General features: G+C 39.0%; 1 protein-coding gene across 1 annotated transcript in view; it reads right to left on the minus strand.

Moving 5' to 3' along the window:
• Positions 1-1,519: 1,519 nt before the first annotated feature.
• The window catches only part of FAT4 (FAT atypical cadherin 4), a gene marked incomplete at both ends in the record, with an annotated part of 132,622 nt that continues 108,047 nt past the window's right edge, over positions 1,520-26,094 (minus strand). Inside the window, 8 exons of the mRNA XM_079534259.1 lie at positions 1,520-3,393; positions 6,154-6,412; positions 10,968-11,185; positions 12,316-12,440; positions 13,288-13,467; positions 14,676-14,761; positions 18,499-18,806; positions 19,706-19,810. Of these exons, the coding sequence (XP_079390385.1) occupies positions 1,520-3,393; positions 6,154-6,412; positions 10,968-11,185; positions 12,316-12,440; positions 13,288-13,467; positions 14,676-14,761; positions 18,499-18,806; positions 19,706-19,810 (3,155 nt within the window). The remainder of the gene's footprint in view (positions 3,394-6,153; positions 6,413-10,967; positions 11,186-12,315; positions 12,441-13,287; positions 13,468-14,675; positions 14,762-18,498; positions 18,807-19,705; positions 19,811-26,094) is intronic.

Genomic DNA, 26,094 nt, shown 5'->3' on the forward strand with positions numbered 1-26,094 from the left:
TAATGCTTACTAAAGATTTTAAATAAATATTTTAATTCTATTATTGGCATTTACAGGTAGAAAGCATACAGTATGTTACAATTTTATCAAAATGTGAAAAATATGGATGTTACATAAGTAACAAATGTAAAAAAGGTATTTTTCTTACCTTCCCTGAAAGTAAGAAAATTATTCAGCATAGGAAAATATTGATATAAAAAACACAGCTTAGGTAAAAAAAAAATTTGGAAGTTTTTACACAGTACGATAGGTTCATCAGATTTGCATGAAGATGTAAGGACTTTGTGAAGTCTACTTAACATAAAACTTTAGGGAATTTGGGACAAACAGTAAGCTACTTTAATGAATCTACAAGTAGTTTTCCCTCATATCTGCTTCAAAATGCTAGAGTGCAGTAATTTTCTATACAATAAATAATTATTCAAAGTTTTCATCATAGAAAATCATATAATGCAGAAAATGCCACTCCAGGGTCACAAAGGCTAGGCAGTGCTTTAATAATAATTATGATAATACTTATTATAGTGCTTTATAATGTCTAAGCACTTCAGATGAATTAACTAATTAGTCCTCACAACACCCCCGTGAGGTAGGTGAGTAAGTGTTATTACTACCTTTCCATAGAACAGATGGAAGATGAAAGATGGGGAGAAACGCAGGCTGCAACAGCTGCACAGCCGAGTTGCGATGCCAAGAGATGTGGAAATGGAGTTTTTTTTTGATGCCAAAACACTCCCTTCCCACTGGAAGCACTGAGGGGGAGCAGGCAGGGACCAGGGTTTAGCATCCCCAAATACATCATAGAGATTCAGAAGCTCTCACACAACTTTGTCAAAAAAAAAAAAAAAAAAAAAAAATCCCCAAAAACAGAAAAGCCCCCGAACAAACAAATTAACAAGCTGAAAACAACTCTTAAAGTGCTGACCAGCTTGAGCTGCTTCTAGCACCTCTTGTATGGAATACGATTTACAGCACTGTTGCCAGCAATTACTCAAGCTGATTTCTTCCATAATCTTTATGTTTGAGCAATTGCAAGATATAGTGACTACATTTTATGAGACAACTTGCTACTGTAATTCCTTCATTCATCATCCTTCTTCCATGCACTTCTTAAGGAAAATTAAATCCTCAATACTTTTGCATTGTAAAACACATTAGTAGCTGGATACAATATACACATCCTTCACAATTAAACAAAAAAATTAGTTCATTTTCAGAACAAAGCATTATTAATTTAAGAATCACAAACCAAACAATGGTAAATAGGAAACCCTTTTCAAAAACTGCATGCCAAATATCTTGTTTCCAAATACAATGCATGCAGGAGAAATAAATTCATCCAATCATAATTAAATTAAAAGTGTTTTAAGTCTCTTTCAGCAGCATAATGGTTATTATTTTTAAAGTCTCCTCGAACCAAACTGGCCTGGGGTGCGAATGCTGACCTTTCCTTCTCTACGACCACACAACAGTCTGACCGTTCCATGGCCTTGCACTGCAGCAATGCCAGAGACAAAGCCTATACGTACTGTTCTGCTTCCCCCTCCTTGGAAACAGGCTTTGTTGTACCACTCTTGTTGTCTTCACTCGCTGCTGCTGCTGCTGCTGCTGCTTTTTCGGGAAGCGATGCCAAATCCTTGAAAACATCCACATAATGCCCGAAGCCTGGGCCCCAGTTCAAGAGGTTGTCCCAGTTGAAGCTTGCTGCCTGCTGCCCCAGCTTCATGGGCAGAGAGTTCTCCCCAGTGCCAGCCGCCTGTGCTCCCACGGGTCCACCCTCCCCACGACGGCCAGGGTACCGACGGGGCTTCAGCCTCACCCCATAGTTGTCCTCATCATCTGCATCAGACTCATTGACCTGGGATAATTTGGGCATCCTGGAGGTGTATGCAATGGGCTTATCCCTGTCGTACTCCATCTCTGAGCATGTGAAGGACTCGTGGGAGTCACTGTCGGAGGAGGACTCAGGTGCAGGAATGCCGTCAGCCGGGTTCCTTGTCCGAGACAGGGGCCTTCTGCAGTCCTCCTCAGAAGAGGACCGGCCGTGGTCAGCACTACAGATGCTGGGGTTTCTGGGGCGCGGGGTGTTCAGTCTTTCCACTTCTTCAATGGACAGTCCCACTGGAGGAGCAGTCTCCAGTGGAATCTGACCGATGGGCTGCTTCAGGCGGCTGCCTGGCCGGGAACCATGGCTTGCCATGGTCTGTGGACTCTTACTTCTCCTCCCTAGCCGAGTGGCATAGTTGAAAATGCCAGGCTGGCAGACATCACTGTGCATCTCCAGTGGGCTCCCTTCCCGTATGGACAGATGCAGCTCCCGGGCTGGACTGTGCCTGTAGAAAGTCGATGACTTGGAGAAAGGTGCAGGGCTATGCCGAGACAGAGGGTTAGGAGTAGGGCAGGCTGAGTGGCTTAAAGATGTTGTCCTCAAGCCCTGCCCATAAGAGGGCTGGTACGTCAGGCTACTGGCTCCCAGTGGCATGGGGGACTGCCGGGCAAAGCCCAGTGGGCTGTGCCTCTGGATGGAGAACTTGGGCGTATGGCTCCGAAACTGCTTGTAGTGCTGGATGATGTCAGCATCTGAAGGAGCGATGCTGCTGGCGTTGTCAATGTCATAGTGCTCGATCTCAGGCTCGGGTGAAGCCAGTGGGGCACTGGGAATGGTCTCTGCGGCATGTGGGATGTCAGTCTCATCATAGATGAGATAGGGGTTTTCTCTTTCTATGATATCAGGTTTGGGGTTCCCCTCGGGCTGCTTCCTGACTGTCATGTCATCACCATAAGGTGGGATGTTGTCAGGGTCATCAAAAGCCACATTCTCACTCCCTTTCTTCTTCTTCTCCTTTGTTTTCTTCTCCTGCTTTGGGGCCTTTGACTTCTTCCCCCGACACTGGTTGCAGAGAATGAGGCTGAGGACCAGCAGGGCCAGCACTGTTGCACAACCGCCCACAATTGCCGGCACAGCCCAGAGGGGCAGGGACAGCTCAGCAGGGTGCGGGGATGGCAGGCACACATAGCCGCTGCTGGGCCCCGCTCTGCAGACGTGACCAGGGCCACAGGAGACCCCCAGGCATGCCGCCACAATCTCACATCTCTGTCCCATGTACGACTCAGGGCAGCTGCAGGTGAAGCTGGCCTGTGGCCCAGGCTCGCAGCTGCCACCATTTTGGCAGGGGCTGGAGGCACAAGCACCTGGTGGGACGCACTGGTAGGTGTACCACTGGTTGATGCACATCAGCTCACCCCAGCAGGGACTGCTGGCACAGATGTTGGGGCCACGGCAGCCCATCTTGACTGAGGAGTCTGTTTTGGAAAGGGTGGCCAGGCTATGCTTGCCAGCGAAGGGGAGGCTCTCCCCACCATACTTGATGTAAGAAATGCAGCCGTCAAAGCCTAAGAGAGAAAGCAGCAGTCACTTTGGGATTTCTAAGCATAACAAGGTTAAGTCAAAGCTGTTTATGACCAGAGCTTTTGACGTAACTTTTATACCTGTACTTTTTAAGACAAATGATTTTCATAAGCTGTGCATAAAAATGGAGAATAAAGACAAAAAATTGTCTTTGATGATATACACATGGCGCATCTAAATGATAAAAAGATGCAACAAGAATTTTTTTTTTTTTAAGTCTGCCACAACAGAATTCAGAAGCTGTGGCTTTTAACTTCAATACTAAGATTTCAAAGCAATAGAAGCATTCTCAGGTGAATTAATGTATCCAAATCTGCAATTAAAATGTTGAAATACACACATTATATTTTCTAGAAGCCCTTCAAAACATTTTGTACTCCCACTGCTTTCATTAAATTTGTAAGAACAGGCAAACGCAAGCAGAAGCCTGAATACAATTTGAAAAATTTACATGACTTCTAAGGATTACAGGCTGCACAAGAGGGGGAACTACTGCTTGATTAGGAAACGTACTACAAGTTTGCAAACTGGCAATAAGGGTCAAATCAAGAAGAAAACACGATATAAAATGGAAAGAAAAAATGCTTCATCACTCACTGGCTTAGTGAGTGAGTGATTAGTCTGAGGTTTGCAATGCAAATTGATACTTTTGCACCTATACCTTTCCTTTCCCAACAGATAGGCTCCCTCAACTCCTGAGGGATGGTCCTTCAGATGCCAACATAATGCCAGGCTTACAGGAAAACTATAATTAAGACCAAATTTATCAGATATTATGCAAGAGATACAATCTACAAGGAGCAGGAAAGTGCTTCTACTCTGTTCTGAAGCATCACACTTGAACGAAACAATAAAATGGAGAAAACATCCCATGCATCATTAGCTTCAGAGAAGGTTTAATTTCTGCAAACATACTGCTGGAATGGAAGAATACCTGTTATGAATAGTAAGATAATGAATAATTGTGGACATCTCCATAAAAATGGTTAATGCAGAGATAAGCATCAAGACTACAGACTCTCTTGAAATATCAAATATATTGAAGTTGTATGAAGTTCTGTTATGAATTTATAACCTGAAAAGATGTTAATTTTAAAATTTGAACACTCTCTGATGTCAGAAATGAAAATGATTGGGAACCTAAGTCAAAAATGCTTTGCTGAGAGATGTAACTCGTATGGTGTAAAGGGTCATGAAAGTCCTTCAAAGTTTTGCAAGCATGCTATTTCTGTATTACATGCATGCATTCTGAAAGAGCTAATTTTGTTTCAGCATTACTTATATTTTCATTTTCTCCTGTTTTTACATTCCTGAAAAAAGAGGAAATTGAGGATTTAAGTTCAGGTGGGAGACCAAGCAAAATGGAGGATTAGCTTGCCTCATGCTTGGTGGTCCTTTTCAGCAGCGATGTGATACACAGCAACTGGGATTTCATCATGTCTACCCGGGTTTGAAAACAATATTGGATATACCAGCTTCATAGCCCTGGAATTGTCACCCATGTACGTTTTTGTCTGCCTTTAACAGCCATTCACATTGCTCCAGATATTTCTTGACCATCTGAGTTCATGCAGAGTTTTATATCTCCCCCTTGTAAATCTTTGGTATGTCGTACACAATATAATCCAGTATTAAAAAAAAAAAAAATCATATGAACATGAGATTTTGGATTGTGCATTCCTAATGGAAGCCAGACATTCATAATTTCTGTGCTGCCACATCAGGAGGTAGGTGAAAAGTTAGTGTCCTCAATTGTCTTTGTTCCAGCTTTCCTAAAGCCTTTTTGGCTTTTCCATGCAGACACTGCTCATAAAATGTATGTGTAAAAAGGGTAAAAGTAAGCACAGTGTTCAAATTGTTTCAGACCACATTTCAAATAAGTTCACAACACACAAGTGTGAAGTGTTAATTTGCACCTTTAAAGCTACTTTATCTGGTCACATTTCTTGAATTTTTTCAATATAAAATAGGACAATTTTTTCAATATAAAATATTGTGAAACCTATTCCTGCATTGTCTGGAAAATCTCACAGTTTCTAGCAAAAAATCACTTCCATCTTTACTTATTACTGGGGGAATAATAAAAAGTATACGTTATTTATTTTTTCAGGGTCTAAGATACTGCTTCAACTCTTAAGACTGATTTACTCCTTACAAGATAGATGTTGGTCACAGAGTGTTTTTTTATTGTCTTTAGTTTCTGTTGTTCAGAAAAAAAAAAAACAAAAACCAACCAAACAAAAAAAACCCCAATCCTTATTTGACAGCAGGATAAAGGAGGAGGAAGATGGAATTTCAGAGAATATTTTAATCATATTAATAACAGGCTAAATCCTACAGCATTTACTAAACCCCTACAGAGAAAATGTACTCATTTAGAATTTTTGCCTGAGTAGGTTTGCCTTGATTTTCCAGATTCTGACCCAGGTAAAGAATGGATCCTTTCTTCTCCATTAGCATAACAAATTCATAACAATGCACTTGCATACAATCAAGCAAACCACCCCGTGCCTCCAAAAAGCCCTGCAGATGGAATGCTGCTTTTTGAAAACAACAAGTTTGTATTAGAGGAAAAAAATTTGCAACCCTTACCTATTCAAATTACAGCTTTCCTGACAAAGTGTAGAAGTGTATTAGTTGCTGATATAGAACTACAGTACTTTCTGCAACCTTAAAGCAAGCAGACACCCTTTGTCTGCTCAAATGTGCTCATGTGCACTATATCAAAAAGAAAAATGAATTACCTGCAACTGTGCTCTTGAAAGGCTGATTTGGGATACCTCCCAAAGATATTGTAAGAACATTTAGTCCACCAAAATCCTGAGTGACATGGAGAATGTCTCGTCTATGAGTCTTGTCAACAGACAGCACAGTGATAGAGCCGTTCTTCTCAATGCGCACTGAATGCCACTGCCCATCTGCCGTGTACACTTCTGGAATGTTTCTTTCCACTTTCCCAGCAATTCCAGCATCAGATATGTAGTGCACTTTCCCAGCTCTTATCTGATCAGAAAAAGAAAACAACAGAATGCATCATTTTAAAATGATAGGTACAGAGCCAACTTTTTGCCCCCACATACACATAACCAACGTTATGCTTATCCAGTACAGCTATAGTAACACATGGCTTTGGTTGCAGTAAAATGTATGAATGTATTTTTCTCAAACAACTGTTTGGTACTAAAATGCATACATTATTTAGTACTTGGCTGCAATCAGATTCATTACTACATGTGTAGAAAATATGCAGTTGCCATCCACTTATTCCTCGGATACTCTCACAAGAGGAAAACCTGTTGAGAAGCTAGCAGTAGGGAGGGTATGCACATGACAAAATATTTTAACCAATAAAGACAAACTCTTCCTTCCCTGTCAAAGCAAGTGGAGAAAATGCTTTGCAGAATAAACAGATGTTGTCCTTGCCCCAAAAACTTGCAACTAGTTATGACACAGTAGGAAAATGTATGACAGAATTTGAGCAAGATTCCAATTTCCTAACTGGTTTCTGCATTCTTCCAACTGCATTCTGCATAAAAATATTTCTATTTCTATTTTAGAAATCTTACTAAAGCCCCGTGAAGTCTATTATTTTGTGTGAATTTTCAAATGATGCTTACTTAAGAAAACTGATTTTAAGCTTATGAGCTATTAGAAAAAAATGTACTATTGAAGACTCTGAAACACATTTTGGCTTTTCCTCAAAAGATGACGCTACATTCATGAGATGAAGAATTTTAAACCTTTTATGAATTCAGTGTTAAGCAATCCCAAAGAGAGATTAGTACAAACTTTACATTTAGGAAAAAAGAGTGGGAAAAAAATCCATAACCAAACACAAAAAAATTCTCAAATGCTGCGTAGGACCTGGGTATGTCAGCTGATCTCCTGAGCACTGTACCAGCTTGTAAGCTTTATGTAGGGTGTCAGAAATAACAAATACAGTTCATAGGGTAGCTCTGCGACTTGTTGCAGATTCCCTTCCATACTCATCTCTGTTACTTTGCATATTCATCATAGGACCACTCCTTTCCCTTCTGTGTTCCTTGCTGTGACTTGCAGTGTGTAGAAGGTGCACAAGCATTGTATAGGAGTGGTCAGAGCCACAGGTTTGTTGAAAGCTCTCTAAGCCTTGAGTGCTTTGTTCCAGAAAATATAACATTAATCTGAGAAGAACTGTGAGGTGACACACGGACAAGAACGCTCTTCTAGTTTCTAGAAACTGTTCAGTGCTCTTAGATTTCTTTTTTTTTTTTTTTTTTTTAGTGATATAAAATGAGGACTTTCTTTGTATAGATCAGCTTTAATATGTCTGAAAAACCACTTTCATGTTCTGTCAGCAGCCTGAACACATCTAGCGTAAAGTCCATTTAGATCAAGAAAAATGGTGGTTAATTTATATATGAACTTTACTTATAACCAACATAATTTGGACTACTTGAAAATGTACTGTTTAAATATTCTTTGATAAAGATCCCCCCCTCAAAGACAGGATGCTTTTGATGGTGGCAAATACAGGTGGCAGACATCTAAACTGTGACACAGGCTGAAGAAAAAACCATATTTGGAAATGCAGTCACACAGATGATCAGAACATATTAAACACCATTTGCCACACTGAAAAATATTTGTGAAAAGACAAACTGCATGGACTATATATATTTATTTATGTTTACAAGTTTTCATGGGTTTGTTCCTTTTATTTGGTCTGTATGCTCTGTGAAAGTACTGTTGTGTGTTTAGGTCTTTACAAAAACGCAAAGGAATATATTATATCAAACACTATCCTCTAAGCTTATGAGAATACTAAACATTGACCTGTCTTCTAAGTCAACATCAGAGAAGAATTATATAATTATTTACCCACCATACTGATTTATGACTCTGAAGTGCTACTTTATTTCTTTAAAATGGCACGTGACCAATGTCTATAAATACTGTACCAGAAGTATTTAGAAAATAAAATTTCCAGAGACGAGACTGGTCCATGACTTCTTTAATCAGGACAAAATAAGGAATGCTCTTTTTCGTTCCTTGAAGCATAACATACTTCTAAATTTGAAACAAATGTCAATGCTTACAATATTGAATAACACTCATTTCTAGGTTTTATTTAAATAGCTGAGCAACTGACAAGTGGGATATACTGAAAAGAATGAGCTACTAAAGCGAACATATTTCTAAATACAAGATTGATCCAACTTTACAAACATTCTGAATCTACTTTACTGAGCAAATTGCTTCTTACCTGTTTTAAATTTGAGCCCTAGCCTGTACAGATTTATAGCTCACTATATAGGATACCGTTGAAATGAGCTATGTTCTGCTTTATTCCTGTAACTTGATATGTGCATACGTTAGCACATACGGGCAATACATAAACCACATTCTCTACTCATACAATTCATAGATCTTAGAGGTGTGATTATGTTAATTTAATCTGATTTCAGATGAGATTTTCAGCTAAAACAGGACAGGTAATTTCACCTTTAGCCTGCTATATTTATCTCTTAACTTCTAACTGAATTAGCTGTAGTATGCATTACTCATTACAAAATATGCTGAGGCAGTGAGCTATAGTAGTAAAGACTCCTACCATTTTCCTTTTTGTGCTTTTTTTGAGAGACATTTTCCTTTTGATTTTTACTATTCTTTAATTTCATCTGCCAGTTCTTACATTTTTCCTGAATTAATATCATAAATAAGACCTTTTTTCTCCAAGCTTGAGGTTCTTTAAAGGGAGGTTACATCCATCATTTAAATAATCAGCTGCTTGCAATCTCAGTAGGTCTGATTTATTGCCATTTCTCTAATTTTATCCCAGTCCCAGCTGTAACAAAACCAGTTGAGTACACGAGGAAAAATGTGGAGGCATGGAGGTAGTCACAGAGCTTATAGTTTTTCTCTAGTATAATTTAATATTAAAACCACATGCAAGTTTTTGCCAAACGCTTATGCCTTGGAAAACAAGCTTATTAAAACATCCAAAAATCAAGTTATAAAAATGCCTGTTTTGAAGATATAAAAATTGTAAATAGAATTCTCCAAATCTCATTTACTACCAGGAAGTGGGCTGAGATGCCAGGGAGACTGATGTGTGGGCTAGCTTTACTGACATCTTGGGCCACAACCACAGGATGCCCTTGTTATGATACCTACACTGAGTGTGAGTGGAGTAGAATCCATATTGTAATAACTACAGTGAAAAAGATCTGTTTTATTAACTACCATCATCTGAGAGCTTTCTGGTAATAATCACTTCAGTGAAGTTACCCCTCCTTCCTTAAAGGACCTGTTACTAAGTAAACTTGAGTTCTTAGCCCTTGAACACCTGGGGATGGGATAAGACAGCCCCTGCTTATTTATATAACTTCACCAAAACAAACAACAATAAGAGTGTTTGCACAAACACACCAATAAGACTTTCATGAAAGAAAGAAAATTCTTTTTTTTCTTTTTTTTTTCTTTTTTAATTAAAATTAATTGCACAGCTAGTATAATGAATTTGTCTAGGGAGAAAAAAGATAATATTCATTGTTTTTCTTTTTGTTTGGTTTGTCTTCTTGCTCTTGTTTGTTTTCCTCTGGAACACAAAATCATTAGATTTTACCAGCTAATATGACTGTGGCAGAAACTTCCTATTAAATGATAGGTTATAAGTGTATGCCTGTGAAGTAGTGCAGACTTGCTTCTTAAAAGTAGCAGAGGACAGGAAAGCTCTGTACTTCTGATCCGCACAGGAACTGGGCAGGTGGACAATATCAATGGGGATGAAGCTTAGAAAGTGTGAATTTTTGTATGAGTTTCTTTTAAAGTCAGGAAAAAAAAACTTGGAAAGCGTTACAGCAGTCAAGGAAACTTGGAGCTTACACCAACCCAATAAAGAGGCTTGCCAGCCATCACTGCTGTACTCATTTAGAGTTATGAGTAAATGCACTGAGTCATCACCGGGAACTGAACCATTGCTTTCTCTTGAGGAAGGTAACTTCTGCAGCAATAAACTCTTGGGAAAGAAAATTGCATGGCATTTGAAGCATTAACTCAGCCACATATCTAAAAACAATTTGATATTGACATTGCTCTGTGGGTAACCTCATGAATTCAAGTTATCCCTCACTTCCTAGTTTGATAAGCACAAGCCACATCAGTAGGAATTTGTGAAAACTTTCTGGCTGTTGTTTGCAAGCTTAAGGAGGGTCCAGGTTCAAGGTCTGAAAAATCAGAAGATAAAAAGCCAATAATGGAATTATTTGCTCTGTAGATTGTAACTTCATGATGATAACAAATATGGCAACAAGTACCATACCTTCTGCCTTAAAACAGTCATTATTTGGAGTCTAGACAAAACTGCTTAGATACAAAGCCATCAAGATCTTCTGATACCTTGGCAAATAGCAAGGGAATTGCAGAGAAGATGAATGATGCTGGCACAGTGCCTAGCCTTAGTTAAAGACCTAATATTTTACAAAGGAAACGGCAAGAGTAATGGAAAAATATGATTTTGATCACTGTACAAAAGGCAGACCAATCAAATCAAACTCAGCATTAACTGCAATCTTACCTTCACAGTAGTGAAGTTGCTGCTTTCTTGGATGTGAACTAAAATCCCATTCTCGCTTCTTGTTCTGAACTTCACTTCCAAGCTGTCCACATTCAAAGGTCCTGGGCTGGCACCTCTAGCAATGTATCTCATCATGTATTCACGCTTCTTATTTGGGCTCATGTGGTAGTCGAGTCGTCCTCTGCCTTCCAGTGATAAGGCAGTGTCGGCAGTAATAACTGGGACAAGGATAGAGGAAGCACTTAGTATGCAGCTGGTTGCAGATATAGCATAGTGATGATGTGCCTGATAACAACAATTTTCTTCAGGGAGGAGATCAAGTTCAGAGCAGGTCAGTGGGGAGAGCAGGAGTGAATGGCAATTTCACCCCCCTCTGTTCTTTGGCTTGAACCAGAATGTGTGTTTGAGAGTGGGAGTGTGCTAGTAATTTACTGCTGGTATCAGTCAATAGTAAATTAAAACTCGCTAGGGAACAAGTGAGGGAGTAGGAGAAAAAATTTGGCACTCAGAACTATAATTCCTTTCCAGAGATGTTACTGTTTCCATTACTGCAAAGAGGGCTTCACGATATATTGAACTCCAAGCTCTTCAGGACAGAGATAATGACTTTCCATTTGTAAAAGGGTGTAAAAGAATAAAAATGGTAGAGCACTGACTACTAAATGCTGTTAAAATCATGGCAAAATTATTTAGTAAACTGACATAATAAAAGCATATAAATCAGCTAAACAATAGTGGGACATGTAAGAAAACAAAACTCAGTCACTGTACTATCACTATATGGAAATAAATTGCTTTGTTCTCCTAGACAATTGTGTACTGATTTATAGCTATCCATACTCAAGTTTATAATCCCAGCATGTAAATGGATTGCATTTACTTACATATGCCATATACTTTCACGCATATAACTTGATGATTATTAGATAAAAAGGCCTACTGTACAGAGAAGCCATAAGCATGTGCACACTGTGTTTATGCAAAGGGAAGCCTTCTCCCTCTTACTCTCTCTCTTACCTCTCCCCAGCAGACAAATCCCTCCTTTTGGATAGCTTTATTTTGGTAACTGATTATACCTGATTGGAAGCAGTAGTTTTAAATGAGTGTAAATTACCTGAAATGTGATATAAAGACAAGGAAACTTAAGATATATATCTTGATGTTATTTTTAACTTATGAAAGGACAATAGTCCATTGTGGACTTTTCCTTCATGATTATTTAAGAGGTGAGTAGGCCGCTTGTTTTCATTATTTCATAAAATTCATTATCCTGTGCCCCTGAAAAGAAACTCTTAATGGTATAACCATGCAGTTAGATGTAGATGAAAAAGAAAGAGCAAAACCCTACATTTTTCACAGTGGTCTCCCGTCAGTCCATCTTTGCATTGGCATTGCTGCCATGACCAGTGATCAGTGCAGGTGCCACCATGTTGGCAGGGGCTAGTTGTGCAAGCATTTTCTAATCGAGGACATCTGAAACAATGCAGAAAAGCAGATACTGAGGAATGCATGTAGAAACAAGCAGAAGCAAGTTTGCTGGAAAGGATTGTGTGGTTGAATGATAATCTTTTTCTTCCCTTCAAGAGACGCAAAAATTGAGATGCTCTTCTCTCCGACAGTTCAAAACAGATCCCACCTTTCAGAATCAAGTTATAACAGGCTTAATAAAGAGAAGGGAATTCACAGGCAGTGAAATTCCTATTATCTGTTATGTAAGAGATGAAGACACTCTTTCAGGTGCACTGTAGATCTCTGGAGACCTCACTTCTTTCACAAAGAACAGTAAAGACTGGAGGTGGAAAGAGAAAAGGGTGAGCTACCAAATTTCGACCTAAGACTGACATAGTTGCTACAATTGTGGCTTCAAATAGAGAGACAGAAAAACAATAGAGTCAAATAGCTGATCGTTCCTGAAAGATCACTCAGAGGATATGAGTGAAATTCAGTGATACTTGAGAGGCAAATTGATAGAACAGACATTGTGAATTAAAAAGAAATAAGGGGGAGTAGAGGTTTAGTGAACCGTAGAAGTACAATCAAACCCAGGTGGAATTTATAAAGAAACAGGGCTACTCTATTTCAGCCTGCAAAGCAACATTAATAATAATAATTGGTAATGATGTTGCTTTTTTGAAGTTTCTGTAATCTTTTGTGAATCTCTCACCCAGATTCATTTCTTAATTTTTTCACACTTTATAATAAATTCTACAGTCATTTTTTACAAGAAATATCTAAAAGTGTCAGGACTGGTGCCTGAGTTTTATGCTGGCTTCCTATATCATAAATACTGTCTATTCGATACCATATATAGCAGACATACTGATCTAAGATTCCTTGAGCTGCCAAAGCCTGGCTGGGCTCCAGGGGACGTCCGTTGACTGCAAACTCCATTATACAGCCCACAAAATCATGGCTTTCCACCTGTCCTCTCCTTTCAAGGATGGGCTCAACAGACCTGATACCACCAACGGTAAGTCGATTTGGTTGTACATCAAGGGTCCTATAAAAGAGAGAAAAAAGGGTTTACCGACATCGGACATAAAATAGCAGTGACAACAAAGGAGCTGTCAGCTAGGGTCTGTGGCTAAAGTTCCACTTCCAAAATTCATATTGTACATTTAGAAGAGGAAAGAGAGTGATGCCCCTATGACATCTAAATTCACATTGTTGTTGAATCTCAAAACTTCTATTCACTTAACTGAGCAACACGCTTGAAATCAAAATGAATACAGATTTTCACTCAATTATGTATCAAATTATAGATCATATTTAAACAGCTGGAAGGTGGATTCGTTATTTTACAAATACATATCTGCATTTGTATATACTATACTAGTTGAGAAACCACCTGTGTTAGAAATACGATTGTGATAACTGTACGAAATTAGCAACAATGATGGGAATTAAAGTTACTGCTACTTTTAAGGAGGATCCTATTGGAAAAGCAGGTGTGTTTCTTACACCTTTACAATAAACTATAGGTACATTCAAAAAAAAAAACAACCAAAGAAATCAAAGCCCAGAGTGAGCAATACTGGAGTGAAATGTAGACACTACTGAAGTAACAGTATTTTGAGTCTAAGCCTGTTTTAACCAAGACAGACTCCTCATGTAAAAGTGGAAAAGGTTTTGCTAAATACTTGTTGCACTAAATTTTGTAGAATTTTGAACTGTGTCCAAGAGTATTGCAGTACATTTTAGAGGAATTTGATTACAACACATAAATTTGTTTCATTTTCTAATTAAGATTTACAAGTTGCCAGTAATCATGAGTGTCTGATATTCTGATTACTAATTTTGTCTAGATTTTGATGCGAAATCCCACAACATTAATTAAAAAATCTTATCCTCATTTACACTACAGTGTGGACTACCCTCTTACGTGGGCTTCTTATGTTCACCCATACCCTGGGAACAGAGATGGAGCTAAGAATTGGGGATTTTTGAATAAAATCCTTGTACATGGGAATTTAACCTGAGGAGGCAATCAGTGGGACATGGAGAAAATTTCACCTGCTTCTACACGGATGCAAGGCGATGACACTTCAGAGAATTACCTCTTTAGGCCTCCTATGAGTGCAACTTACGCATCTATCGCTTCCCTGAGACTGGGCTAAAGACACATAATCATTATTCCAAGCTTCTCTAATTTTAGCAGGTTATTTTCATTTTACAGAACTAAACTCCCCAAAATGAAGAATTATTTACCAGTCAGTGGAAACAGCCACATTGCTAACAGTGCAATAGCCTGGCTCCTGATCCTCAGAGCAGGAATCCACTGTCAGTGATGCTGCCTGCAAAAGCCACATACACAGATATGTTGAATACTGCAAGGGTATATTCCCAACCACAATAAATGCTTATAATATATATAAAGAGCTCAGCTAGAATGAAGTATTTGTACATTATGTCACTCAGTATCAAAAGGTGCTTCAGGGACACTGACCAACTCCTTTCTGCAAGACCACAGTGAACACTGACATGTGGATAGTAATGGAGCAGGAGTTAATTGACAAGCTCATACAGAGCCAGTGAAACGCAAACTTTTCAGCTTTGGATTCCTCCATGTTTGCTTGCTTTCCTCTCTGAAGCTGCAGTTCTTTTGGCTGATATTGTATACTACTTCTGATCTGAACAGAGAGTTACTCCCTCCAAACACAAAGGGCATTCCTTCAGGGGCTTCATCATGACACTAATCACATTGCCTGAACTGGATGAAGAGTGCCGTGCAAAAGCTGGGTGTGCAAACTCTAAGATTATTAGTTAAAAATATTAACCCAAGTGGACTACATCAATAATGGCAAAACATTTGGACATGGATTGGTCAGAGAGACCAAGCTGACATCCAGAGAAGTGCTGGGCATCAACACTTAAAGCAGTTTTCCTCTTTAATTTATTGATATCTCAAAGCCATCAATCCCCAGACAATGGAGCTGTCTTTTTACATGTTATTTACACCAAAGCAAATCATGGCATTTTTATTTTCTAATTTCTGTACTAAAATTCTTAAAAAAGCTTTCACTAAAACCATGAAATAACTCCTAGTAATTTAAAAAGGAGTTTTTATTTTATTCCTCATTTAGCAAAGAATTTTCCTCATGGTGATTTATTAATAACAGATGCACTGCGAAAAAAGTCCTGAAGGTTAGTTAAATCAAATTTTCAGAAAAATAAACATAATCTCCAGGTTGTACATATCAGCTCCTCATGTTTCCACTGGATGTGTGGTACAGTTCTACGGCAAATTGAAATCAAACATTTCTTTCCAAAAAGACTTGATTTCTACTTTGGTTTAGGTTACTTTACAGGAGCTGAGCAAACAGCAATAGCTATCGGGATGTCATTACAGTGCAAAGTTTTTTTCTCTTGCCTGCATCTCAGTTCACTAACAACATCTTGTTGGAATCCCCACATATTCTCCATTGTATTTCCAAATACACAGTGCAAGCTGACACATTGTAATGACCAAACACATTCATAGCTCTCAGCCCTAAATCACGTCCTACAGTGTGTCTAAATTGTTCAATTTGCTTTTTTTTTTTTTTTTTTAATAAAAGCTTATCTTGAATTTCTTTCCATACATAATAAGAAAACTGCTTCTCCTGTGAAACATCAGTCTGCAGTTCCAAAGTAGATTACGTGCCCTATATAAATGAAACAATTCATAGAAAGAATAATAAGCTGACTGGTCTGTATGCCATCATGTGTGTACATATTTTCCTTCAGAGTTTCAACAACAAAAAATGAAATGAGTTTTTTGTTCTTAGCTCAATCAGTGTAATCTCCCTAACTTATATCGCTATGCACTGTGAAAGCCAAGTTGCAAACCCAGCTGAAGGGCTAGATATTTGAGAATATATTTTACTTGGACCAGAGTGCAATACAATTTATTTTCTAATGTTAGTCAAATGTTCCTGCTTGTTACTTGAGCATTACTCTACAGTTACCTTGCTGCATTATGAGGCTTTCTAGTCTGTCATTCTGCAATATCTCAGGACTGACAACTTAATGATTTTACCAGTTTCCGATAAAATCCCACTGTGCTGTAGGAAATGACAGATTTGGAATCCTGAAGGGGGGCTATTTTATACAGTTTTGGACACCTGGGAGACATTTTTCCTGCAGAAGAAATATCTACGACAAAGGTGATTCTGATTACATACTCTGTTTGTAAACAGCTGACATTAATGAGATGGTTTAAACAAGAATCATGCAAAAATATAGGTTGTCTTAAATGCTCTCAGTCTGAAGCATTCAAAAGTGAAATTCTCTTTATATTGTATTTTTTATGCTCTCTCTTCTTCTGTAGTCTAGCCCTCTGGCATATCCACGAGTAAAACATTTTCCCACTTTATTTTTTTTAAGTGTATCTCATTTATTTCCTGCAGTTTTTAAGGTGGGCTCTACACTAAGCCATAACTAATATCAACAGGTATACCACACTAATTTAGCTGCTAAAATGTGAACATTATGTCTTATAAGACCTAGGTGCATTCTTGAGCATAACCTTTTGGAAGCTGTGAGGCAAACTGTTAAGTATCTGATATTAAGGCACACTAAAACAACATCATTACTCAATGTCACAATTATCCTTCATGTTACTTGGATATAAAACTCCTACGTGCACAAATCAGATATCCAAATTTAGCCGAAGACTAAGCCATTCCCCACTTCAACAAGCGAAAGAAATCAGGTATTGGAACATATGCAAGCTGACGTGCAGTTTCTGGCTCAAGACTCTTCAGGAGAAAAAAGTGCTGTGCAGAAAAGTCAGGAGACAACCCTGACCATACAGAACCATGGACCAAGACCTCGTATAGCCCTCTGATATTCCTGAGACATTTGTGCCTATGGACTTCTTACCCTGAACATGAAGCATTTCAGCAGGGCACTGCAAACAGAGCAGCTACAAACTATAAAAACTACCTTAGCAGCAATGATTGCTGCAGCCATTTTGTTAGTGAAAAGAAATCTCTACGAGGACTCAGGCGGAGTCACACCGGGTAGAACAGTTTATTCTTTTATTCTCTCCATCTCTTCTGGCCTGAACTATAAAACAAATTGTGGAGCTCCATCCATATATTATTCTTACGTGACTTTAATTTCAAACATGGGAAGAATATGAGATTCCATATATGCTGGCCATATCTTTCTGAAAAGGGAGCTTTTGGCCAATAGTTACTGATTGTGGATGGCAAATATATTTGGTTTCATTTCTAACTCAAACACTATGGAGTCAAAAAGTTTGGCTTGAACTCAAAGAACATTTGGTTTATGTTCTGCTTTGGAAATATTATTAAATACTAGAGAAGAAGAATAGAAAACATTTACTGAGGAAAAAAAAAAAAGGCAGAAGGGTTGAGGCACCAGGCATATGGCAATCAATTGTCCCTGTCCACTTTTTGACAGAATTCCTTCCCTCTGGTAGGAGCAGGCAGGAAGTAACTCCTTTTTCCCCAGACAAAATCCCTCTCAGTGTAGCACTTTTGAACTCTCTGCATTTGTGATACAGAAAAAAAAAAAAAAAAAAAAAAAAAGCAAAAAAAAAAAAAAGCTTTTTTTTAAATGAAATTTGCAAAATTTCTGAACTGGCTTAAAAAGGTCATAGATGGAATTTCAAATTTGATCACTGCTACTATCCAAACATTAAGGTAAATTATTTTCAGCGTTTTTGTTGTTACTATGGTTAATCAGTATTCCTTAATATCGTTTCTGTAATCTGCATCAGTTAATTGGCCTCATATGTAGTAATTTATCTCACTAATTATTCCTGGTTCTCATTTTTCACATTTAGAGTGCGGGGCATTGCACATGTTTCTTTAATTATTTTTTATTATCATCATACTAAACAAACCATTGTAGGTCTTTGAGTCAGTTGGAATAAGAAAGAAATGAGGGAGTTTTTTTTATCCAAAGTTGGAGGTTCTGCTAGCAAATGCAATGTTACTAATTTTATGTTCTTGTGAGTTCATGTGGATGCCAAAGTCACTTGGCTGAACTTGTCTTAAATTCCCATTTTAGCATTTCTTACCATTCCAGCCCTCCGGGCAATAACTGTGTGAAATTGTCCATCAGACACCTTCTTAGTTGTGGTAAGCTTGTACGTGCCGCTGCCAAGATTATAGGAGAATCTCAGCCTTCCTTCTGTTATTTCCAGAGCCAGAAATTCTGCCCTTTCTCCGGTTTGGTTGTCGTAGTTATACAACATTAAAGCATTCCTTTTTATAGTGGCAAACTTTATGTAGATGTAATTATTGTTTGGATCCATACTGGGAAACTCCATATATGACAACTCTTCAAATCCGTAACTATTCAGTTCACAATGATTCCCAAAAACACCTGCAAAACAAAAAATACAATCTGGTAGCAGATAGCTTTTCCTCATCGAGCATAATCCCAGAAACAAAGTATAAGGAAGTATTGATATGCTTTAGACAGGCCCTTTAAAAAACTTCTAATATATGATAAAAAATATGCAATGTGAGCAGAAGTGTTCTGGAGGGCATAGTTATATACAATTTTCCTTGATTTTGTTTTTAATTGCAGTGACAATTAGAAAACAATTTATGAATATTAGTTGCATTTATTATGGACCATAATTATAAATATAAGAAATGAATAAAACTTCAAGAAAATGGAACATAAGGAAAATAAAATAGTTACTCTAAATGTTAGTAGAAAAATGTACTTAAAGCTATTTACAAGTGTGTACTGAGGGTTTCAGCAGCTTTAAAATATTATAGATGATCTCTTGAGTTTGTCAGTTGCTTGTGGTTGTTTTTTTAATTGATCCATTGCATTTACTTTTGTGCTTTTCTGTCTGAACAATGACAATTCTGTATGAACTTGCATTCAGAATCAATCTAGATGCAATTACATCACAATGTCTTAAATATCTGTGTTGTCTTCTGTCTTTATTGGGTTCATTCCACAAAACAAACTCAAGACAATTAAATTCTAATAGTTATTAAACTATTTTGGCAGTACTACACGCTTCTCTAATTCTCAGAATTGTATGCTGGTTTCTGGAACTCAAAATTTCATTAGCATGCAATAAATTGAAAGGACAAGAACCCGTGTGGACTAAAAGCTGTTCTGATTGAGTCAAGTTCTTGTAATGAGGACAGGACAGGGTTCCATGCACATACTTATCAGTTGCAAAAAGGTAAACATCAATTGCATATTTGAGAATTATTAGTAGGGAAGGGGAAGATAAGGAAGAGGAGTAGCAAACTCACCAAAGGGGCAGTGGCAGTAGTACCCCTCCAACCCACTCTGGCAGGACCCACCATTAAAACAGGGGTTGCATTCACAGTAATTGACAGTGGAGTCACACGTTTTCCCTGCCATCGTGAAACAAGAGCGATTTCCAGGTCAGAGTAATCCAATCAATAGCCAAGTCAGGATACATTTAAGCAACAAAAGGAGGAATGTGTGGGGCTTAGAGAGGGAACAAGAGAGAAAACACAGGTATTGCCCCCAACCCTGACACGGGCCTGACAAACACAGACAAATTTTCAAGTGTTTTGTTGTAATTATCTCATATAGACATTAGATTTCTTTTTATTAACTGGCGCCTATACACCTATACCAGTGGGACTTGAAATGAAATGAGAAGCTGAATGAAAACAAAAACGGTTTTTCTTCCTATTGAATGCAGTGCACTCATTGTGAAGGGGATCAAGAAGGGGATCAAGGATAGTGACAGCCCTTGCTGGAACCTGTACGAACACAGCATGGTGAACACAGGCTGCTATTGTACATTATGTGATCTTTCTTATTTTTCCTCATCAATTACAACCCCCTTCCTGACTCACAGAATCACAGAATCACAGAATCACAGAATCACCCGGGTTGGAAGGGACCTCAAGGATCATGTAGTTCCAACCCCCCTGCCTAGCAGGGCCACCAAACATACACATTTAGATCAGGTTGCCCAGGACCCCGTCCAACCTGGCCTTGAACACGTCCAAGGACGGGGCATCCACAACCTCCCTGGGCAGCCCGTTCCAGGGCCTAACCACTCTCCTCGTAAAGAACTTCCCCCTAACATCCAACCTAAATCTTCCCTCCTTCAACTTGGATCCATTTCCCCTAGTCCTGCTATTGTCAGCCCTTATGAAGAGTTTACTCCCCTCCTGGGTGTAGGTTCCCTTCAGGTATTGATAGGCTGCAATGAGGTCGCCCCGCAGCCTTCTCTTCTCCAGGCTGAACAAGCCCAACTCCCTCAGCCTGTCCTCATAGGGGAGGTGCTCTAGCCCCCTGATCATCTTAGTCGCCCTCCTCTGGACCCTTTCCAAAATCTCCATGTCTTTCTTGTACTGAGGGCTCCACACCTGGACACAGTACTCCAGATGGGGCCTCACAAGAGCCGAGTAGAGAGGGACAATCACTTCCCTGTCCCTGCTGACCACCCCTCTCCTGATGGAGCCCAGGATCCCATTTGCCTTTCGAGCTGCCAGAGCGCACTGCTGGCTCATGTTGAGTCTCTCGTCCATCAGGACCCCCAGGTCCTTCTCTGCCGAGCTGCTCTCAAGGATCACTCCTCCCAGCTTGTACGGGTGCCTGGGGTTCTTCCGGCCCAAATGCAAAACCTTGCACTTTGCCGTGTTGAACCTCATTAGGTTCACCCGAGCCCAGCTTTCCAGCCTGTCGAGGTCCCTCTGAATGGCATCCCTTCCTTCCACCGTATCAACCGCACCACTCAGCTTGGTGTCGTCAGCAAACTTGCTGAGGGTGCACTCAATTCCCTCATCGATGTCATTGATAAAGATGTTAAAGAGCACCGGTCCCAAGACAGACCCTTGGGGGACACCACTTGTTACCGGCCTCCACCTGGACATAGAGCCATTGACCATCACCCTCTGTCTGCGGCCTTTCAACCAATTGCTTATCCATCGGGTCGTCCACCCATCAAATCCACTTCCCTCCAATTTGGAGATGAGGATGTGGTGGGGGACCATGTCAAAGGCCTTGCTCAGGTCCAGGAAAATGACATCGGTCGCCTTCCCTTCGTCCACCAATGCCGTCACTCCATCATAGAAGGCCACAAGATTAGTTAGGCATGACCTTCCTTTGGTGAAGCCGTGCTGGCTGTCTCGGATCACATTGGGGGGTGGGCCCCGGCTGTGCCCCTCCAGCTCTCCACTGGCCCCCGGCCCGGGTTGTAGTGGGGTGCTGGGGGAGCGCGGGCGAGGCCGGGCCCCTCTTGTGTCCCCACCCCGCCCCGTCTTTCTGGAAGAAGCTTTTTTTGCAGGAGATGGCGGGGGTGCGGCTGGCGGGGGCCGGGGCGGTGCAGTTGGGTCGCTGCGTGGAGCTGCCGAGGACTGTTGTGACTCAGAGGGACCAGAGTCCTCCAGAGCTAAAATATGTTACCCTGGATGCAGTCCTTTTCTAAGCAGCCATTGTCACATGTGGTAGATATTATTCAACAGAGAATAAACTGAAATCATATAATTCATTTCAACAAGAAAAGAACCAAGAGAAGTGGTGAAGATTTTAACAGATGCTGAACACTGGCAAGGGGATTCTTTGTACAAAAGTAAAATTTTCTTTGTCTGAAAACATTAACTACCACAGTGTTTGTCTTCACTTTTTGGTTTTTCATTGCGTGGTTTTTATCAATTTGGCAATACTTCCACTATACACCACTCTTGGTACCTGCCTTGCTTTCTGCCAGCACTGCTAGCCTTCCCTACCTATTCAGCAAAACCTTGAAACTATTGTTGTGTTTTCTGCTTACGTTTCTCTGTAAAGAACTTGAAAAATCAGCCATATTTCTTCCAGATCTCTCCTTAAACTCCACCTAGGCCAGGATAACTGCAGATACTTAGCAAAGGGTAAGATTTGCATATGCTTCTTACCACACTAACAATGAATTATTTTACTCATTGCACTATACAAGTATAAAGTATGTTTTAAGTTAAAATAACAATATGAACTTGCATAGAGGCTGTCCATACTTTTCTGATACTTTTATCCTGTAATTGTTACTTGGTACGTGACAGCAAGGGACAAAATGTAGTTCTCAGACTTTGGGAGATTGCTAGCTTCTAAAACTGTAGACAAATAGGATTGTGCTACTACTAGCTCTGCTAGTGTTTCATTGTTTCACAGCTTTCGTCCCCTAATTAGAACCTTTTTTTACAGTACCTTTCTGTTTAAGCTAAAGAAGATGGAGGCTGTTCTTTCATGTGAGCAGGAGCCCCCCCTGTATGACTGCAGACAGGATGGAAATGGAACATTAGAGTAGTCCTGTTGTTAACATGCAACTCACAGATTCACCACGAATCCGGGAAACATTTCCAATGTCTGTATCTAATTACACTCTGGGGGTATTTATTTTTTTATTGTCTAACAGGCATGACTGAAGGATGAGATAATTTTTTAATGTTAGATTTTGCTGTTTTCCTTATTGAAGAATTATGACACATAGCATCCATCTTTGAATTATCAAGGAGAACACATCGCAAGAATGAGGTAAAGACAATAAATTAGCTCAATGATATTTCTTAGTTAAAAAAAAAAAAAATCTAATGTAGTTTATAGGGTTTACTAAGTCTTTTGAAATGTGCCTTAAGTGCTCCTCCTTTAGTCAGCTCTCTTTAAAGCTGGTGTATTTGCTGAGTCAGCAACAGAAAATAGATGTTTATTTTAGCTGCACATATTTTAACTAGTGAATAACAACAACTTTTTCATATTTAACAATTGTTTGAATAATTCAAAAAATTAATAAAAACGTGTTTGCATTTATTCCAACTGTTTTGACACAGGGGAAGACAAATACTCTGATTAAACAATTCATCAGAGCTAATAGAACTAATATTTATCTTAAATGAAAAAGAAACTTTGGATATTCTCTGTGATTCTCTGAAGTGCTAAAGACCTGGGAAAACTTGCTTATCTTAGGAAGCAAAAGCCAGTTATCAGCAGAACAAAAAACATAACTTAGGAATGCTTTTCCAGTTTGTCACTACGGCTGTTCCATACAAGTATTTAAAATGTAAGACTTTGATAAAGTAAAATCATAGAATCTTAAACTGATTTGGGTTGGAAGGGACCTTAAAGATCATCTAGTTCTAAGCTCCTGACTTAGGGGCAGGGACACCACTCACTAGATCAGGCTCCAGGCCCCCATCCAATCTGGCTTTGAGCATCTTCGAGGTGCACAGATGGAGATGCTCCATCTGTGGAACCTGTGCCAGAGCCTCACCATCCTCACTGTGAAGAATTTCTTCCTGAAATTTCTTCCTGTCTAATCTAAATCACCCCTTGTCTTACCATGGTACTCCATAATGAAAAGTGTCTCTCCAACTGCCCTGTACGCCCTGTTCAGATACTGGAAGGCTGCTATAAGGGCTCCTGCAAAGCCTTCTCCAGGATGAACAACCACAACACTCTCAGACCTCTTCACAGGAGAGGCGTTCCAGGCCTCTGATCAACCTGAGTTCTGGATGGTCCACCAGTGTTCAAACTGCACATTCTGGCTCTTCCCTTTTAATCCAAACTATATTTCTTCCACATTACTATTTATTCCTCTGTTATCTCTGTCTAGGGAAATTAACCACTGGATGTGAGCATAGTGAGGCAGTGGGTGGTGTGTTTCAGCAAACGTGATAGTGGGTTAGCTCTGCTGCTGCAGATTTGTACAACTGCAGAATGCAAGCTCTTGTTCATTACTGGCACAGCTAATGGTGACTATTTGGGTTGGAAACAGTGTTTTGTAGCTGAAAATTTGCTCAACTGGAGTTACTGTGCTCTTTGTATCTGTTATAGGTTGTAGATGGAAATAAATAAGAGGCATTATTTTTGGAGGAACCTATGTATCAAATCCAATCAAGGGAAGGAAACATCTCAATCAATGTTTCATGAGCCAGAGACTCCAAACCCAGCCTGCCTGCAGTAACACTCCAGCTTAGGTAAATGATGCAGTTGAGTTTTTAGATTTCATCTCAATTGAAATACTGAAAGATTCAGGGTATTTATCTTTGTGTCACAAAGACATTGCTTGAAGAACATGAGTTCAGTATAACACTAGATAATTGATAACAGACAGCATTCAGCATTTATCGTTCATCACCTCAAGCTGATGATATCACATGCAAAAATCAAACTTCCTGAGAATAACTTTTTTTTTAAATTGAAGAATGTAACACGAACAGATATCAACTGAGTGCTCTTGGGTTAGATTTCAGCTGATTCAAGAGTTTCAGTTTATGTGGTTTCTCATGCACATCTTTTAAAATGGTTCTTCTGTTATTTTAATCCTGCATTTGAAACAATTTCACAAACCTACATTCCTTCATCTTAATGAGTCCTGGAAAACCAAAAATGAAAGGTTCAAAGGAAGGGCTGACAACTACTGCAAATAACAAGATATATTTCTTGTAGAAAATTATTATTTTAAAAACAAAACCTGATCATCATTATGAGACGTAATTATAACAGATTGTTTAAACACTAATGATGTTGCTCTGAGGTAATCACTCTTCATAATCCTATTCAGTGAAATGAACCAAATTACATTTGCAGCGTGATGAAGTGAAATGCAGCTGACAAAACACAATAAATCAAATAAAAGAAAGACTCTCAGTTTCCAGGTAAGCCATTGTAAGGGTCTAAAGCTCAAGTACTTGAATTTGCAGTGAACAATGTCTATCTCAGAAAATAAACATTTCTACTTGTATGCAGTGCTGTGTTACTATTTGGTTTTGTTTTTTATGAACTATGTGAATTCAATTAGGAGACTGTATTTTCATTCTAAGAGAAGCAGCAAGGCTATGTTTATGATACACTGAATTAAAAATCTGCTATTTTGGCTGTCTCTTTTCGGTGAGGCACTCTAGTATTGTATTCATAAAGAAACAGTTTCAAGCTTTATTTTTACATTCACTACAGCTATCTTTAATCACATATGAATCAGGATTAAAATCTCAAACAGCTGTGCAATCTTTCTGTTGGTAGTATAATAACAACATAAAGTCTCTATGACAAGCATTCTCAAACAATCTGTATTCTGATATCTGCAGAACCTATTGTATATTAAATTTGTAACATTTCAAATATGCTTCTGCAGACATAAACCCTCAAAATATACTGATTATTAGTTGAGATCTTATCTAATCAACTCCACTGATATTCAGCTCCAAAGATATGTTGGTTTTTAATTACATACTTTGGTGCCGTTTGTTTTCTGTCCTGACCAATTAATCTCAAGACACTTAAATGCTTCTTGATTCTACAATAGCCAATTGATTTTAAAAAGATCTGACTCCCAAATATAAACGCCTGCCTCAGTGGTATTCTATTTTAAAATTATTTATGTTGACAAGTAGTTTAGAGGAAGCTCATATCAGATGCCAGATTTAATTCACGGCATGAAAGAAATCCAACACTTCAAACTTTAACAGTCTCTCATCACATTTTCTTAGTTAAAACATTCCTTTCTTTTTTTCCTTTTTTTTCTTTTCCAAGTGTTTATCATGTGTAGAGCTTTATTTTTAGCTGACATCAGGCTTGAACATTAAACTTTAAGGCCAGAAAAAAATGACCAGGACATTTTTTTAACGCTTCAAATTGCAGGCTAGAGGCAAAAACTACAGTATGCTGCTAGTTAATGAAGTGTTTT

Source organism: Tetrao urogallus (assembly GCF_951394365.1).
Source record: "Tetrao urogallus genome assembly, chromosome: 4".
Lineage (NCBI taxonomy): Eukaryota > Metazoa > Chordata > Aves > Galliformes > Phasianidae > Tetrao > Tetrao urogallus.